This window comes from Phycodurus eques, chromosome 1, assembly GCF_024500275.1.
Source record: "Phycodurus eques isolate BA_2022a chromosome 1, UOR_Pequ_1.1, whole genome shotgun sequence".
Taxonomy (NCBI): domain Eukaryota; kingdom Metazoa; phylum Chordata; class Actinopteri; order Syngnathiformes; family Syngnathidae; genus Phycodurus; species Phycodurus eques.
In genome coordinates, this window is record NC_084525.1 from 40,247,423 (window position 1) to 40,267,135 (window position 19,713).

General features: G+C 39.9%; 1 protein-coding gene across 2 annotated transcripts in view; it reads left to right on the plus strand.

Annotated features, from left to right (window-relative positions):
• The window catches only part of LOC133410442 (histone demethylase UTY-like), a 73,772-nt gene that overhangs the window by 2,122 nt on the left and 51,937 nt on the right, over positions 1-19,713 (plus strand). For both annotated transcript variants that reach the window (XM_061691629.1, XM_061691638.1), the window contains exons 3-5: positions 16,423-16,531; positions 16,679-16,728; positions 16,840-16,898. In XM_061691629.1, the coding sequence (XP_061547613.1) occupies positions 16,423-16,531; positions 16,679-16,728; positions 16,840-16,898 (218 nt within the window). The remainder of the gene's footprint in view (positions 1-16,422; positions 16,532-16,678; positions 16,729-16,839; positions 16,899-19,713) is intronic.

Below are 19,713 nucleotides of genomic sequence, written 5' to 3' on the forward strand. Positions count from 1 at the left end.
GATACCAGGAGGGGCTAACTGCTCAAGTCGCTGCACGGGAACAGCACATAGGCCTCCAGCAGTCAATGTGCTGAGTGATGGATGCACTAGTTTGTGCAAAACACGTCTTTATTGTGGTTGACAGGTTAAAGCCAGGGTCTGTGATGGAGCAGGCACTGCTCATGTCTGAGACATTGTGATTCATCAGCTCCTGTTTGTCACCAGCAAATTTCTGATGGCACGCATCATTCAGATTTATGCTGCAGGTTAGGTCAATTCACATTTAGTGCCTTTACACTGATCCACTGCCTATTCGTGGGTCATGGTTTATTAATGCCCCTATATGTTTTTTTCCCCATCTGTGGGGAATCACCTGCTATTTGCTGAAAAACTCACCTACAAGCATCTTTTTGTGCTCTTCCTTTAACACCCTAAATACCACAAGTTGTCTTTTACACGTTTGAAAATAGATTTAGACAAATGTCATTTTTGTAGAATTGGGTTGCCAAGGTTCTTTATGATTAACGTCTACATCAACAAATTGTTGTTTCCGCACAAAATCGAATTGTATCGTTCCGCATTTTAAAAATATCATTTTTAAATCGAATCGTAACCTGTGTATCTAGATGCGTATCAAATTGGCCTCATGCCAGAGATTCCCAACCCTAATTAATGCAAAAAAATAGTTTCTTCCCTCAAGTTTCTCAACTGTGCTTGAAAAAAATCTGGTTGTTCCAGTTAGGATTATGAGAAAAAAAAAATTCCCCAACAAAGTTAGTGTGTTCTATAAAGAGCCAACTTCAATTTTATAAAAAAAAAAATATTTCCCCCCTTTTGATTGCGATAAATTCCTTGTAATTCCCATGGAAAGTTTCCAACATTTTTAGGGGGGGCCAGGAGGCATCAATTACTCGTCTTTTTTTTGCTTTTAACTGCAAGGCTCAGACCCTATCCCCCACGAATTTCAAGTGCCCAATGTCCCTGATGTGTTTATATATTCAGAGAATGCATGAAACAATCCACATGCAAAGACTCCCAGATTCCAAGTAGATATTGTAACTACAAGTGTCAACACTGCGCAGTGAAAATATAGAGGTAGATGCGTAATACATAAATCAGTGATTTCCAACCTTTATGGAGCCAAGGCACATATTTTACAATTGAAAAATCTCACGGCACACCAACAAACAAAAATGTCACAAAAAGCGGATTCATTAATTACTGTATGTACTTTCTGCCATCTAATAGAAGACCATTCATTTGTTCTGTCTATCACTATGCCTCACTGGCATAAATAAATGAACAAAGATACATTATTTAGTGTAAATCAATATTTCTTTGAGCAATGAAGTAAAATTTTATAATTTCTCAACGCACACCTGACGAGTGCTCACGGCACACTAATGTGCCACGGCACACTGGTTGGGAATCACTGACATAAATAATGCTAATAGTAAATGTTCCATAGCATTCAGTTCCCCAGGGGTGACTTTTCGCCATTGTTGTGACTTTCGGCTTTTCCCATAAATAATTTATTTTTATTTAATTTAATTTTTTTGGGCACAAATTTTATGACGGATGCCCCCGTCTAATGCAATCCATGCATTTTTTTAATCCAATGTTACATTCTCCTTATTTAATTCTACATACACCTGGAATGTAGCTGTTGTTTAAATATACAGCAGGTGTTTTTGTCGACGGGTTAGAGCGTCTGCCTCACAGTTCTGAGGACTGGGGTTCAATCCCTGGTCCCACCTGTGTGGAGTTTGCATGTTCTCCCCGTGCCTGCGTGGGTTTTCTCCGGGCACTCCGGTTTCCTCCCACATCCCAAAAACATGCATGGTAGGTTAATTGAAGTCTCTAAATTGCCCCAAGGTGTGAATGTGAGTGCGAATGGTTGTTTGTTTATGTGTGCCCTGAGATTGGCTGGGGACCAGTTCAGGGTGTACCCCGCCTCCAGCCCGATGATAGTTGGGATGGGCTTCAGCACTCCCGCGACCCCTGTGAGGATAAGCGGCTCAGAAAATGGATGGATGGATGTTTGCGTAGATGCGGGTGTGTAGCCTATAGTTATGTGTATATGTTTTCATATATTTTTCAACAGCAATAGTTTATGCTCCCTAAATTCCTATTGCTAACAGTTTCCAATCCCTTTAGAGCAGTGACTTGTGGGATTTATGGGTGGTGAGGCACTGATATTAGAGTCAGAGTTGATATAAAAAAAACATTTATATACGCACACACACACACACACACACACACTATTTGGCCAAAAATAATGTTGTTTCCAGCGGTTTAAAGAGAGCAAACGCCACGCTGGAGAATCAAAGTCACCGGCATCAAAAAGCCCTTCCTGAGAAAAGTTAAAGTGAGCGCGCTCATTCTGCCATGTGTGAACGGTGTTAGTGGTTTAGTTCCCCCCCGGCCCCCCGTTTCGTAAAATGCTTCAACCCGCCATCCAGCCGCTGCTGGCTATAAGCAGTCATGCTCACGGGCGCTTCTGGGAAGACAAGAAGTGCCAATCGCTGAATTGAATCACACACATTTATTACCGTGACATACGTTTGAAGTGTTGATGGTCAATGTGTCCTGCAATTCACATTTCTTCTTGCAGCTAGCTAACGGCCTTCTGCATCAATGCACGAGCCGGTAATCCCAACATAGTCACGGCCCCCACCCCCTTAAGTAATTTAGACCAGTGGTCCCCAACCTTTTTTGCAGCACGGACCGGTTTAGAGTAGGCTTTTTTTTTTTTCCGACCCAGCTGTCAAGGTGTGGCATATATATACAGCAAAAATAAATTAACACGACCGGCTTAAAAACGAATGTTAAATGCATGAAAAATACAACTCAGCATAACGGATAAAATAAGATTTATTTTTCTTTGAGGTTATAGGCTCTTCTTCTGGCTCCTCATGTGGCCTTTTTCCTTTTGAATAGAAACTCTCTTAAGATGTTTTTTTTTTTTTTTTTTTTTTTTTTTTTTTTTTGCAAGTTTGTGGAATTGTTTTTATTAACGTATCACGTGACCGACGTACAGTCTAGTGTTGTTTAATTCAGTCAGAATCAAAATCATCTTTATTTGCCAAGTATGTCCAAAAAACACACAAGGAATTTGTCTCCGGTAATTTGTCTACGCTCTAGTACGACAACAGACAGTCAATTGACAGATAACACTTTTGAGACATAAAGACATGGACAAAAAACAGTTACTGAGCTATAAAGGGTTTCTAGTTATCGGGTAAATTTTTTTTTTTTGACAATTGTGCAAAAAGATGCAGAGTCCTCTAGCACTTAGAGCAGTTCGAATGACTAATATTGCAATAGTCTGGTGCAATGACCATTGTGCAAAGGGCGCCGAGACTTCAAGCGAGTAGTGCGATAATCTGGGACAATGTTGTTTGTGCAAATGTTGCAGATACTCCTGAATCAGTGCGCAAATCAGAATCAGAATCATCTTTATTTGCCAAGTATGTCCAAAACACACAAGGAATTTGTCTCCGGTAGTTGGAGCCGCTCTAGTACGACAACAGACAGTCAATTTACAGAACACTTTGGAGACAGAAAGACATTGACAAAAACAGTCACTGAGCAGTAAAGGGTTGCTAGTTATCTGGTAATGCCGGTACAAATGTGTTTTTTTTTTTTTTTTTTTTACAATTGTGCAAAAAGATGCAGAGTCCTCTAGCACTTTGCAGTTTCTAGCAGTTTGAATGACTAATATAGCAATAGTCCGGTGCAATGCCCATTGTGCAAAGGGCGCCGAGACTTCAAGGATTTTATGCAGTTTAAAGTGACTAGTAGTGGGGACAATGTTGATTGTGCAAATGTTGCCGATACTCCTCAGTCAGTGTGCAAATGGGGCAGATGCTACTCTGGCATGAGTGGCCAGTATTGGTCAACAACAGATATGCAAATAGTGCAGCGTGGCGAGACTACTACAGTGAGTGCACGAGTAATGTATAATTGGCCCGACAGAAATGTGACAACAAACTCAAGACAAAAAAATTGCCTTCATGTTGCAATGGAATTGTAGGTTAGGTGTTTAGGAAGTTGATTGCAAGAGGGAAGAAGCTGTTGGACTGTCTGCTAGTTCTAGTTTGCATTGATCGGTAGCGCCTACCTGAGGGAAGGACAAGAACAAATCTTGTCAGTGAACGTAATGATCAGTTAATCAGTTTATGAAATGATTCGATCTTTGAGTTTGGATAGCCGCAATGAGCGAGTCTTGCTGGGAGCGGAAACGGAACTGCTGCAGCGTTCTGTGCAGTCTTGACATGCCAATTGTGACGCGCAGCTGTTGCAGCGGAGAAGATCAGATCATTTTTCAAAATGCAACACATTTGACATGCAAAAACGCAATACAGCGGAAATTATATAAATTGATCATTCCTTCTATGCGGCCCGGTAACAAATGCCTTACGGACCGGTACTGGTTCGCGGATCGGGGGTTGGGGACCACTGATATAGACCACTTTGTCCTGCTTTTGAAATCTGTTATATTTATCTGACAGCTAAATTTAGCCTACTAATATTTTCCACCAAAGATTTAGAATAGCTTCAATTAAACTTTTTTGCCTTTGAGAAAATTCTAAAAAAAAGTCCTTAAGATCCTTCTTGAGATTATCAAATAAGTGAATCAATTTAACATTTTTACCGTAGTTGATGAAAACAATCAACATTTAATAGTTTACCATTTCAACCGCTTTTATACTCACGTTACAAGTTATTATTGTGCAATTTTAAAATTTTTGTATCACAGTTTCCAAGGGGAAATAAACACTATTTACGTCTAAATGCACTTGACCTTTTCAGTATTTATTCACAACAGTCATGTTTTTTGCTTTTGTACTCTATATGCATAAGTTTGTTACATGCACATTTTTATTTGTTGGTTTTATTGCTCAAAGACTGGGACGTGACATACAACATATTTTTACATGGCATCAAAAAGAAATACTTCAAAATTGTCAAAATGTATTCTTGAATCAAACTGCAACGCAAATAATCAATATTGAATCGAATTGTGACATAAAGAATCTATATCGAATCGAATTGCAACCTAAAGAATCAAAATTTAATCGTGAGGTTCTAAACAATGCCCAGCCCTATTTAGTATATTCGTCCAGACTCATAGCAACGGTTAATATCCAAAATGTCGTGCGTCATTGAGTTTTCATGCCTGTAATTGAACGAAGATGTGAGTGATTTTGCAAGCAGACGCGACTTGCAGCACATAACTCTAGGCTCTATTCATTTGCTATGTCCTCGGGCCAAGTTAAATAAAACAAAACATGGGTTCTCTTAAATTAACGGAGTGATCCATTTAGTTTCTGTACCTCTGTAACAAGGCTGGGCAATATAGTCTAAAAATAAAATAAATAAAAAAATGTTCACCCCAAAATTTATTTTTACGAGTTATTTATTTATAAAAAAAAAAAAATATATTTTCTTCCCGATTTTACTTTTCCCCGAAGAAAACAGGAGGTACAAATGACAGAGAAAACTAAAAACAAGTTTTACTTTATTTTAAGAAAAAATTAAAGTAACCCCTAGTTTCCGCCATGAATTAAAGTGCAAAAATAATGTCTTGAATAAAATACTTCTGGAAAAATAAATGTAGCAAAGCACACTGTATGAAAATAAATCAACTTGAACACTGAAATTGATAATGTGCAAATTTAAAACTTTTGTTCAGGCTTGTGTTAAAAGATTAACAATCCCCCGTGTAAACGTGGATATGAACTAAACACATGACACTTTGGTTAAGGTGGAAGACATGAGGTATGTGCTCAGTCTATAACATTTTCTACCTTTAAACTCATGTGTGGATCAATGGTTAGACTGGACGACATGTCTGTCGATGCAGCGCTCTGCTGATGTTTTTTTCTCACAAGAACTGTACAAACAGGGTAATGGAACTTCAGCAAAATACTTGCGGCTAGGTAGCACATACTTTAGCTGGAGGGTAACGCGAGCTACTCTTGCACTTAGAAGGAGCCAGGCGCTTAGGTGGCATCTTGGGGCGTTAAACTAAAGGGCAAAATAATACGCAGATAGGCACGAATACGTTTTTACTAGTACATACCTGGGGTCTCTATTTTTTAGCAAGTGGATCAGCCCAGTCTTTCTATTGTATATGTGGCCCATATCTTTAGCGATGTGCAAAGGGGCCGCTTCAGTGATCGCTCTCCATCGTGCCCATTTTCTTATCATACATGGTGCCTTGGATAAATGACTCCACAGTAAGCTGCTTTTTTAGCAGGAGTTTGTTGGTTGTAGCGGTCTTGTCCCCCTCGTAAAGATTGGCATTTCTCCCACTTGGATGGATGTCTCTGTTTTAATGGAATAAGTTCATTATGTCGCTGTCTTTTGTTGCAGTGGGCTTTCGACAGACTTCGCAGTGCCCAGTTACTTGTTCTACGTTGGTCGCTGCAAACCGAAACCACTGATGATACAATTCCTTTCTTTTGAACAAACCTTTCACTGTCTTTAGTGGTAGCTATGTTGTTGCAATAGTGTGTGTATATCTCTGTGATGGAAACAAGGTGGAAACTACAGAAGTTCATGGGAGCAAAATCTGCACAGCAACAACAAGAAAAAAAAAAACTACCGTATTTTCCGTACCATAAGGCGCAACGTCTTATTCGGTCCATGCTAAAACAAGGTAACGGAAGCAAAAGAGTGAGTTTGGTTGAACTTCATTCTACTACGTATTTAAAAATACACTCGCATTATTGTTTTGATCAATCTTTTGTCACAAATCCATCGAAGTCCTCATCTTCTGTATCTGAATGAACAGCTGGGCAATTTCGCCATCAAACATGCCGGGTTCCCTCTCGTCATTGTCGGAGTCGGTCTCGTTGCGGGGTGGCTGTTCAGCAATGATGCCGGCTTTCGCGAAAGCTCGGACAACAGTCAAAGCAGATACCTTCGCCCAGGCATCCACAATCCATTCACATATGGTGAAGTAACTCGCCCGGCGCTGGCTCAGTCTTTGTAAAGGTGTGTTTGCCGTCTCTCATCCATCGCTCCCACGGCGTTCGCAACTTCACTTTGAACGCCCCGTTACCACCAATGTCCAGCTGTTGGAGTTCGCTGGCAGTTGCTGCGCCACGGTAGACCTTGCGCAGATGGCGCCTTTTCATAAAATGAAAGCACCAAGACGGACCTCCTTGAAAGTGTCGATCTTCATGTCTTGTGCTATCGTGATTGCCTTCAGTTGAATGGTGACTGTAGAGACTCTTCTCCCGGCTGTTCTTGTGCTTGATTTTGAATTCTCTCACGGCTGCTCTATTCCCATTTACAACCGCTTAAGTGATAGCCTGTAGTTTGAATTGTGCCTCATAAGCATGTCTCTTCACTGATGCCATTTTCGGGGGTCCTTAGCCAAACAAATGTTGTTTAGATAGGACAGTATACCTACCGGAGGCGTGGCGGAGGTAAGCGTACGTACTATACATAGCTTTACGTAATGTTTTGTAATTGGTTTATCACTGCCAGCGTACGTAGTGTACGTATTATGTCGGCGGGAAATGGTCCAACAGTCAATAAAGCGGAGCGCTTACCAAACCCGCAAAACATTTTGGAACTCAGTGCACACATAAGGCGTTTAAAGGCGCACTGTCGATTTTTGAGAAAATTAAAGGCTTTTAAGTGCGCCTTATAGTGCGGAAAATACGGTACATTTTTTAAATGGTTCAGAGTAGAAAAAACTCAAATTAATCGAAAAACTCTATCGCCCGGGCCTACTTAGTAATGTTTGTTTGCTTCTTCCACTAACAAAAGATGCAACCCTCTTTTTAATACGGAAAATAACCTCCTCGCTGTCCCTAATTAATTGGCCAACCCAAGCTGTCCCTAATTCAGTGGCCAACCCAAGCGCCAAGGAAAAAAACATGATAATGTTGTGCTGATGTACATAGTTTGATTTGCTAGTGATTGTTAGTAAAATGTCAAAGATTGTGTAGTTTTACCAAAGCTTGGTGGTAGTGAACTGACGTTAGCTAATAGCTATGCATGGTGCTATAGGTCCACATTGAACATCTATTAACATGGATGCATTTGCTTGAATAATACTACTTGCGCCATTAGTGGAATATTTGGTGTATCTTGAGTAATCTTTTGAAGAATGCAGTCATATTGCATGGAGATAGACTGACCTGAACAATCCGAATTTAATCCTTAGAACCGGAAGTTTGTGGCCTCTTCTATCACAACTACTATTCTATTTAAGACAACAGCTTTAAAGACAAAACAGACAAAAAAAGTATTGTAAAATTGACACATCGCAGCAGTCTTGTTAACACGACAGACAATGAATACATAAAAAAATGGCAAAGTATGTGAAATCAAGCTTCAAAATGCTCAAGAATTGAGACATTATTTCAGCTTCCAGACGCTGTGGGCGTGTCGCTGAGAGCTCTGAAAATCCCGCCTCCCCTTGTCAATTAAAGACGTGCACTGATGTCCCGTGCAGCAGCCTCGCAACACAACGTGCCAGACGCAAGACACGTCGCCCAAATGACACAAAACACATTACACTTCAGGGTAGTTGTATTTTTCCGAGTTGTGGGCATAGTTTCATGGACAATTGCATGCTATACTGGTAGAATAGGGTGAAATTATTTATCAACAAGGAAGTGGCAATTGTGAGAGGAGCCCCTGCGACGTGTGGCACAAAACTGTGAGGCTGACGGCCGCCTGTAATGCTGCTCTGGCGGCTTCTCTAACTGCTGTCTGCCTTGCAATGAGCTCAGTTTCTGCTGCCTCGCAACATAACGTGGATGGTGCCAGATGCAAGACACTAGTGTTGCACCAAGTACCGATACCAGTACCGATACTGAGGTATTTTGACATGAAAAATAGTATGGCAAAATTCTATTTATTTATTTATTTTTTACCAGTAGTTTAAAAAAAATACAAGACAGTGCTCATATGGTGTCTTAAAGGCCAATACACAAAAAGCCAACAGTCAGCCAATGATGCCTTTAAGTGTGGCGTGAGGTACGAGGTTTCTGTGTGGGCGCGCGACTGTGTGGGAACCAGAAGACTGAAATGGCTTCAAACCGCCAACTAGCTCCTTCCTCCTGCAGATATGTTGGCACCCATTGACATTAGCCACCGGGACGTAGCAACCGGGGCGTAACCTCCGAGACGTAACCTCCGAGTCCGCAGCTCTATGTGAACAAAGTCACTGTTTTATGCACTGGGTTCTCCTCTGCTGTTGGGGAACCTCTGCATTCAATGCACACAAGAGGCCATGTTACCAGCAGGAGATCGATGGCATCGGTAGCTTGAGACGACTTAGCTCAGGTGCATGCCGCATAGAAGCCCAGCTTGGAGTGCTCAAACCCGGAAACAGACTACACTCGTCGTCGGAGACCACTCCAGAAATCGGGGAGTTCAAGAAGAATAGAAATCCACTCGAATACAAAAGGAAAACCACTTTGCACCACTTATTATGCAAGTGGAGTACAAATGTCCACTTTTTGAGTGTCGTGACTCCATACACAATGAAAAAACAGCACTGCACTGATTGGACGCACAATGTATTGATTCATGAGAGAAATCAAATGCAGTCAAATACAAGAATACTGCACACTAAAAGCTTGAATTAAAAACCCCTTGTTGTTTCTTCAGTTTCTTTTTAATTTTTAATGCCAGGTGCAACTCAAGATACCTTTGTTTTAGGGCTGCGCGATTATGGCCAAAATAATAATACAAATTATTTTGATCAATATTGTAATCATGATGATTCCTCATGTTAAAGAAAAATCTTTATTTTTATTGCACTACTTTCCAACAAACAATATGTATGTTTTCAGTTCAAAATGAATCTTTCAATAAGAATAAATGATAGATAATAATAAATAATAAATGCACTCAAAAAAATGTACTTTACCAAGGTCTATCTGAATAAATATGCTATTACAAAGTGCAATCACGAATTGCAACTTAATGGAAGAAAATACAATTGATGCATAACGCAATAACATTAGGCTGGAAGCACCGGCTTTTCATTTGTAAATCCCCGTCAATATAGTGAATTGTCAAAGATGGGTACGTATCTGTTGTTCTGCTTGACCGTTGATCAGTCCTGCACGGTCACAATCTGAAAAGAACTTGACAGTTGTGATTTGCTTATTTACTTACTCCTGGCATTTTTTCCATTGCATTCAGGCCAGCCGAAAAGTTTAAGTCAAAGCAGCCACTACAATGATTGTTAATAGTGTCTTACTTTGACTTGCCGCCTCTCCGCCAATGTGCAGAGAGGGCTAACTTCAAAATAAAAGCTTCATATGTTACTACATTGGACATCAATGCCATTTTAGACTTTCATTTTCAAGTTGGCCCTGCAGCGCGTTGCCAGTGCTCAATTGAGCTTTAAATATGTTCGCCCCCTGGTGGCTGGCTGAGTAGGTTGCGGGCATATGAAGCACTTTTCATAAGCAGCAATGCCCGCATTTTAAATATAAAAAATAAGCCTCATTTAATCGTAGCAGGCAAAATCACGATCACGATTAATATTCGTTTAATTGTGCAGCCCTACTTTGGACAAATGTAATGAGAACAACGAAAATAACTCATAAGAGTTGAATATAAGAGCTGATATCTAGTTCGTCATTTTCCATGGTTTTCTTGATAATAACCAAAATGTAGTAATACAATTCATCTTTTGTATTCTTTAGGTGAAACGTCTAGTGGTACCAGGTGTTATAATGAACAATAAATTGAAGAAACAAGGGTGGTCTATTTTTTTTCATGACAATATACATATACTGCATATAGATGTCCAATGTTATATATTCGTCATGTACATTGATCTAATTATTTAAAAAATGGAATGTTAAGAATAGGCTCATTCCATTATTACATAATTTTTCAAGTTTATCGCGATGTTTTGAATGAATAAAATAAATGTAAAGATTTGTCAGTTTTTATTCCACTGCTTTTACTGATGTTTTAGATTGTTGCCATGGTAACGTTTCATTACCGCTATCTAGGTACTTTATGCAGGTATAGTATCGAAGTCAGAATTTTGGTATTGTGACACCATTATAAAACACGCCGCCCAAATAACACAAAACACATTACACTTTGGGGAAGATGTATTTTTTTGAGTTGTGGGTACAGTTTCATGGCCAATTGCACACTATCCAGGTAGAACTCGGTTTATGAACAAGGAAGTGGCAATTCCGCCAAATGGCCAATGCATGGAATATTGAACATATTTAATGAAATTAGGGGGGGGGGGGGGGGGAAACACAGATTTACATTATGGGGGTCTTCAAACTTTCACAGATTTTGCATGATACTTTCCTTAATGCAAGTAAGAATTTGAGGCCATTTGTAATGTCCTTTTTCATAATTTTATAAAAATATACTGTGCCGTGAAAAAGTATTGGCCCCTTTCTCAAATTCTTATATTTTTGCATAGTTTCCCCGCTTTGTTAAATATCATCTAAGAAATTTAAACAGACAAATATAACCCAATTGAATTTAAAATGCTGTTTTTAAATGATTGTATTTATAAAGGAGAAAAAAAAACTATTCAAAGTTACCTGGCCCTGTGTGAAAAGTAATGGCCCCCTAAACCTAATAACTGGTTGGGCCATTCTCAGCAGCAACAACTGAAATCAAGCGTTATCAATAACTGGCAATGAGTCTTTCACATCTCTGTAGTGATATTTTGGCCCACTAGTCCTTGCAGAATTGTTTCAATTCAGCAAAAATTTAGGGTTTTGGAGCATGAACAGCCTTTTAAGGTCATGCCGCTGCATTTCAATCGGATTCAAGGCCGGACTTTGACTAGGCCGCTCCAAAACCTTCATTTTGTTTTTTTAAAGCCCTTTAGAAGTTGACTTGCTGGTGTGTTTTGGATCGTTATCCTACTGTAGAACCCAAGTGCGCTTCAGCCTTAGGTCACAAACTGATGGGTGTACATTCTCCTTGAAGATTTTCTGTTAAAGAGTAGAATTCATGGTTCCATCAATCACAGCAAGTTGTCCAGGTCCTGAAAGGAGACCAAGACAATCAGGCTACCACCACCATGTTTGATTGTTGCTATGGTACTTCAGGTAATTACAGTATCAGGTAGAATTAACTGTGTAGTACCAAACGTCATAGTCCCATACAATAGATTTATAAGAAGGTGCATAGCTTATTTCAGCCAAATCCATCCAGTACTTCCTGAGAAATAGCCTTAGTAGGGAAATAACATAATTGTATTACAAAATTCCTGTTACCATGGCAACCAATGCTCACATTTTCAAATTTCCTATATTTTTAATATTACTTCATGTAGTATGTCCAAATTTCACTAGCTTAGCTTCATTATTTTTCTTTTGAGAGAAAAAAATACAGACCATCCCTTTAAAAAAATAAGTAAAATGGGGAAACATTTGTTTGCCAATTTGTTCAAATGAGCATCTTCAAATGTTTAAAATTTAATTCAGCATGGCCAATTACATTGTGTGATGTTTTGTAGAGATATGTTGAGAAATAATGAAGTTATGTGGTTTTACTCTAATTTGAAGGTGTTATTTGAGCAGATTTTTATTAGAAGATATCACTCAAAAGTCTTCTCCAAAGAAGGCATTTTTTTTTTGCCACAAAATTTCTCCATAACCCATCATCTGATTTTAAAAATTTGTGGTGCGCTGTACTCAGTAGTTGCCATTCCAATCAGACTGCATTTTGACCGACTGTTATTTTTGGGAAATCTTATCATGTTGCTACTATAAGAACAAAAATCTGTTATTTCCTGTAAAAGTCGTCCTTTTCTTCTTTGAGCTTCAAAAGCTTATCCGTCTAAATAGAGATTATTGCTGATAATCAGTCCTATTTCAAATAAATGTTTTGTCAATTTAATTTAATTTATGGAATGGGTACAGAAAACGGCAGGGACAACAGTTTCGCTGGGCCCGAGCTCATCTAAGATGGACTGATGAAAAGTGGAAAAGTGTTCTGTGGTCCGACGAGTCCACATTTCAAATTGTTTTTGGAAATTGTGGATGTCGTGTCCTCCGGGCCAAAGAGGAAAAGAACCATCCGGAGTGTTATGGATGCAAAGTTCAAAAGCCAGCATCTGTGATGGTATTGGGCTGTGTTAGTGCCAATGGCATGGGTAACTTACACATCTGTGAAGGCACCGTTAATGCTGAAAGGTACATACAGGTTTTGGAGAAACATATGCTGCCATCCAAGCAACATCTTTTTCATGGACGCCCATGCTTATTTCAGCAAGACAATGCCAAACCACATTCTGCATGTGTTGCAACAGCGTGGCTTCGTAGTAAAAGTGTGCGGGTACTAGACTGGCCTGCCTGCAGTCCAGACCTGTCTCCTATTGAAAATGTGTGGCGCATTATGAAGCGTAAAATACAACAACGGAGACCCCGGACTGTTGAAAAGCTGAAGCTGTACATCAAGCAAGAATGGGAAAGAATTCCACCTACAAAGCTTCAACAATTAGTGTCCTCAGTTCCCAAACGTTTATTGAATGTTGTTAAAAGAAATGACCCTTTCCCAGCTTTTTTGGAACGTGTTGAAACCATAAAATTCTAAGTTAATGATTATTTGCTAAAAACAATAAATGTTATCAGTTTGAACATTAAATGTCTTTGTAGTGTATTCAATTAAATACATGTTGAACATGATTTACAAATCATTGTATAATGTTTTTATTTATGCTTAACAAAACGTCCCAACTTCATTGGAATTGGGGTTGTACACGAGTTTGTGTATATGCCTAAAGGCTGGGTAGCTGTATACTAGCATTGCGTATCCTTGGGTGAAGCCAAGGTTCCGTGGTAAGCAAAACAGCTCAGTCACGAATGTAGTGATTTCCAGCAAGTTGATTCCAAGTCGTCTGTTTTATGTACCAGAGATCTTTGGTTGGAAAGATTCACTCTGTTGTACCACCTTAAGCCTACTCCTTCTACAGCGTCTGTATCTCTCCAATCTGGTGATACGCCCCGCAGCATTATGATTGGCTATTGCATCCCTGGAAGGCATGACACAGATGATGTGTCCGCCCTGCCATTTTGGCTACTCTGCCTTGTGACACAGGAGCCCCATTGGTAAATTGTGGGGGTGGGGGGTGAGAGCGGGGCAGGAGTTCTATGTCAGAGTGCATGTTATGAACCAAGTGGGACACAATGCGGACCCAACTGAAATAGTCGAACAGAATCGTTTGGACGGTTTTCACAAACTGTTCCACCCCCAAGATATATCAGATTTTAATGCACAGTTTGAAGAATAGTGATGGACGATATCAGACAGTTTTGATTCGATACGATACCGATTACTTTTTGGGAACTTGTTTTTGATACTAACAAATAAAACTCACCTTCAGCCATTCTATGACATATTACATTATCTGCATCATGCATGTTAAAGTTAAAGAGCCTCTTCATCATTTTACTAAAATGGCACTGAGCATGTCGTCTCTCTTCGTGGCGCGCACGCACGCACGCACACGTTTTTTCCATAAGTGTTAACTACATCCACACCACACTTCTTTTTTGCTTGGGCTTTGACATTACTATTCTATCTATGTTAACACGTGCAGTTATTATACTAGTCTGAATGTTTGAGTATGGAGTCGCTAGCACCACTCTCAGTGGTCACGTGGCATGAATGGATTAGACCAATTGTATGCCACGGGGTTGGGGAAGAGCACAAAAGCCTTTATGTCGCAAGTTATCCAAACAATTGTGGAAGTGATACATGCACTTTTTTCATTCATTAATTAGTATCGATACTTTATGAGCGCAGTCGAGACCCAATTGATACTTGTGAGAGTATCGATGTAACAATACCATGGAATTGATACGCCCATCACTTTTGAAGAGGCCTGATTCAATGCTTTTTTTCTCCCTCTTTATTCTGTGCCACTTGAGTGCAAAAAAATATAATTGTCTCATTTGAACCATGCAGTGTAAATCCAGCAAGGAAGTCGAAAGATAAACAACCTACTGTGCTATGCTCAGCATTTGTTGTCAGACACTCAGATGTCATACACAGGCTAATGCAAAGTTATACAGAATGTTGTTATCAGTGTGGCACAACTTGGTTTGAGTTGCGTGTCTACAGAGCAATCAATCAAGAAATTGTGACTTTCAATAAATCAAACATTATTTGATTGCATCTGCAAACAGATGTGGTAGCTGATCTAACCAGGCGCACCCAGACATCATCCAATCAGCAATGCAAATTTGGAGCATCAGAACGATCTCAGGCAATGGTTCTCAAGCTTTTCATACCAAGTACCACCTAAAAAAATCTTAGTTCTCCAAGTTCCACCATTATGACTAACATCAAAATACAGTCGCATAGTGGCCCTACGCGTTCATAAAAACTGAGGCAGAGGTTTATTCCTTAAAAGGATTTATTATTATTATTATTATTATTGTGCACAGATTCGAGATTAACGCTGCACTATAAGATAGGAACATAAAAAAAAAAAAAAATTAAATGTATTGCACATCAAAGTCAAAAAGCAGTTGTACCCAAATGTTTAAAAACAATGTTTTTATTATTTGCTAACTTAAAAGTTAATTACAACTGACTATACATAAAAATGTACGATCCATAAAAAGTAAAGAAAAAAGTAATTTACTGGATTAAAAACACGGCACATAAATATAGGAAGAATACTGTTATATGAAGTTGACTGTGCTTTGGGTATGGATGTACTCTAGGAGTGAATGGCGGACTGCTTCAGTCCTTCATGTTTGTCGTCTGTTTGGTGATAAGATGTTTCTTGAGATGCAATTGTTTTTGTTTTTTTTTGCATTAAAGAACTTTGCCACATACCATAGAGCAGTGGTTCCCAACCTTTTTTGTCTTGTATACCCCCTGAACAATTTTTGTCATATCATGAGTACCCACTCACTCATACTCAATGCCCATGCAGCAGCAACAGCAGACCATAGAGTCCGCTTTCTCCGGGCAAAGTGACAGAAACCGAGATATCAACTTGAAAGAGGAAAAAAAGAAAGAGAGACAAAAAAAAGAGAACTTGGTCAGATTTAGGATTCTTTGCTTTTGTGCTGGGGCGTCTATAATTAATTGAATCCTAATAAAGACATTAGTGCAAAAACAATAATAATGCAGAACACACTGTTCCAGAGCACAGTGAAATTGCACTTGCTAACAGCCAATGTTCATTCAAGCCTCCTTCACAAAATAATCATAATGCTTAGTATTGTGCACGAGAGACATAACGTTCTGGGAGTTGTACATGTATTTTTCAGGTATATATATTCTGGTTTCTGGAAATAATAATAATTTATTCACGGTCTGGAATCAGTTCAGCATGACATTAAACTCTGTGATTGAGCCTATAGCTGTATTTTCTCATTGAATATCGGAGACATGCTTTTATCAGTACCAGCTGAGCAACGTGCATGACGTGTGCACATGTGTTCCCCTCAGGCTGTCCGCTGCTACGATTCAGTCATCCTCAAGGCGGAGGGCAAAGTAGAGCCTGAGGTGTTTTGCCAGCTAGGCCACTTCAACCTCCTCTTGGAGGATTACCCAAAAGGTGAGTCTGCACGGAGTCCTTCCCTTTTGCAGGGTCTTTAAAAATTGTCCGCTTCCTATGCTGTGGCTTTCTACATTTTCCTTTGCTTCAGTTAATACTGCCGCTAACTAACTGTCATGCTCCTCTGTCCTTTTCTCCCAATTACAGCATTATCGGCATACCAGAGGTACTACAGTTTACAGTCAGACTACTGGAAGGTAAGCTAACATAACTATGATCACATGGTGTCCATGATAACAGACTGTATGATAATGATGGACTTTTATGTATTTTATTGATCTGAATAAAAGTCTTCTAATCATGAACAGAATGCTGCCTTTCTTTATGGCCTGGGAATGGTCTACTTCCACTACAATGCCTTTCAGTGGTGAGTAATGTTGAGTGTTATCTTTTATTCAGTGCCTATTTAATACAGAACCACATATTAAATTAGGAAGGCGAAAATAATGGCTACAATGTACACATACAGGTGGTAGTAGCTCATCTATAAGGACTTGGGCTTTGGAACAGGAGGGTCATTGTTTGAGTCCTGGTGCGGACAAGTCATTAAAAACAAAAAGGGTAACTACTTTTTGGAGATGCTACCTTGCTTTTTGATTGTCTAGGTACCCTTGAGCTCAGGGTTGTCAAACTCCTTGTACTGTAGTTCAGCTGTCAAATCATAGTTTATATATACACTATGGAGTATTGCCAAAAGTATTCACTCACCTCCCTTGACTCACATACAAACGTAAGTGCCATCCCATTCCGAATTCATAGAGTTAAATATGACGTCAGTCCGCCCCTTGCAGCTGTAACAGCTCAAGTCTCCTGGGAAGACTGTCCACCAGGTTTAGGAGTGTGTTTATGGGAACTTTTGACCATTCTTCCAGAAGCGCATTTGCGACGTTACATACTAATGTGGGACGAGAAGGCCTGGCTCTCAGTCTCCCCTCTAATTCATCCCAAAGGTGTTCTGTTGGGTTGAGGTCAGGCCCAGTCTAATTCATCCACACCAAGCTCTCTCATCCACATCTGAATGGACCTTGCTTTGTACACTAGTGCACAGCCATGTTAGAAATGAAATAGCTGTTTCCACAAAGTTGGGAGCATGGAGTTGTCCAAAATATTGGCTCCTTAGTTCCAGGAACTGAAAGGAAATCTGAAGGATTTCACATACCAAGAGCTTTTGGACAACTCATTGCTCCCAGCTTTGTGGGAACAGTTTGGGGGTGGCCCCTTCCTGTTCTAACATGACTCTGCACCAATGCACAAAAACCAAGGTCCATAAAGACATGGATGAGAGAGTTTGGTGTGGATGGACTTGACTGGCTTGCACAGACTCCTGACCTCAACCCGATAGAACACTTTTGGGATGAATTAGAGGGGAGACTGAGAGCCAGGCCTTCTCATCCAACATCATTGTGTGACCTCACAAATGCGCTTCTGAAAGAATGGTCAAAAATTCCCTTCACACACTCCTGAACCTTGTGGAAAGCCTTTTCAGAAGAGTTATGGCTGTAAAAGGTGGACCAATGTCATATTAAACCCTATTGATTAAGAAGGGGATGTCACTTCAGATCATATGTGAGTCAAGGCAGGTGAGCCAATACTTTTGGCAATATAGTATTAGGGCTGTACAATGAATCAAATTTTAATTGTGATCGATTTTTATTTATTTATTTTTACATTTAAAATCAGGGCATTGCTGCGTATAAAAAGTGCTTCATTTGCAGCAGTGCCCGCAACCTTGTCAGGGGGCTAATGTATGGTTAAGGCTCAATTAAGGGCCAGCACCGTGCTCTGCGGCCAACTTCAAAATAAAAAGCTTAAAATGGCATTTGTTTCCAATGTCGTAATATATGAAGCTTTTATTTTGCAGTTGGCTCTCTTAGCACGTTGGCGGAGAGGCGGTGTGTCAAGGAAAGACACGATTACCAATCGTTGTAGAAGCTGCCTGGACTTCAGCTTTTCTGCTGGCCTGACTGCAGTTAAAAAAAAATACCGGGAGTACATAGAGAGGAAAATCACGACTGTCCAGTTCTTTGCAGTTTGTGACCGTGCACGAACTGACCAAATAAGCAGTACAACGGAGACATAACCTTCCTTGACAATTCACTAAATTGACAGGGATTTTCAAATGAAAAGTAGGTGCTTGCAGCCTAATGTTATTGCGTTATGCATGAACTATTTGCTTCCATTAAGTTGCAATTCATGTTTAATCTTCGTAATAGCATTATTTATTTAGTTAGCCCTTGGTAAAGTTTTTGGGTGTACATTTGTTTGTATCTATCCTTTATTCTTATTTAAAGATCGGCACTTAAAACTGTTGAACATATTTTGTTGAAAAGCAGTGCAATAAAACTACAGATTTCTCCCTAACATGAAGAATAATCATGACTAATAATTGTGATTACAATAGTGGTCAAAATAGTTGTGATTTTGGTCATAATAGTGCTGTGTGTGTGTGTGTGCGTGCGTGCGTGTGGTCCTGCTCACCATTCTTGGCACTCATGAAGTTTAAGTACTAAATGTGGAATATCCTGAATAAAAATAATCCATCCATCCATTTTCTGAGGCACTTCTCCTCACTAGGGTCGCGTGCGTGCTGGAGCCTATCCCAGCTATCATCGGGCAGGAGGCGGGGTAAACCGTGAACTGTTTGCCAGCCAATTTCAGGGCACATAGAAACAAACAACCATTCACACCTATGGGCAATTTAGAGTCTCCAATTCATGCATGTTTTTGGGATGTGGGAGGAAACCGGAGTGCCCGGAGAAAACCCACGCAGGCACGGGGAGAACATGCAAACTCCACACAGGCGGGGCCGGGGATTGAACCCAGGTCCTCAGAACTGTGAGGCTGACGCTCTAACCAGTCGTCCACCGTGCCGCTAAAAATAATCAACTGAAGGAATTTTTTTTCTATTGAGAACTTTTTGATACAAAAGACCGAATTATAAACAACATTTTATGGGCAGATGAAACAAAAATATAGCTTTTTTGGCAATACACACAAACAGTATGGTTACAGACAGCACAATGAAGTGTCATGAATGGAACAGAGTATAGGCCCCAAAAATGCACGACTCCAAAACAAATGGACAGTTTCCAAAAAGAGAGGTTTAATATACGGCATAGGTCGGTACACAGGCAGGCAATCCAAGAAAGGCAACAGTATCCAAAAACATGAGGCAAAGAGGC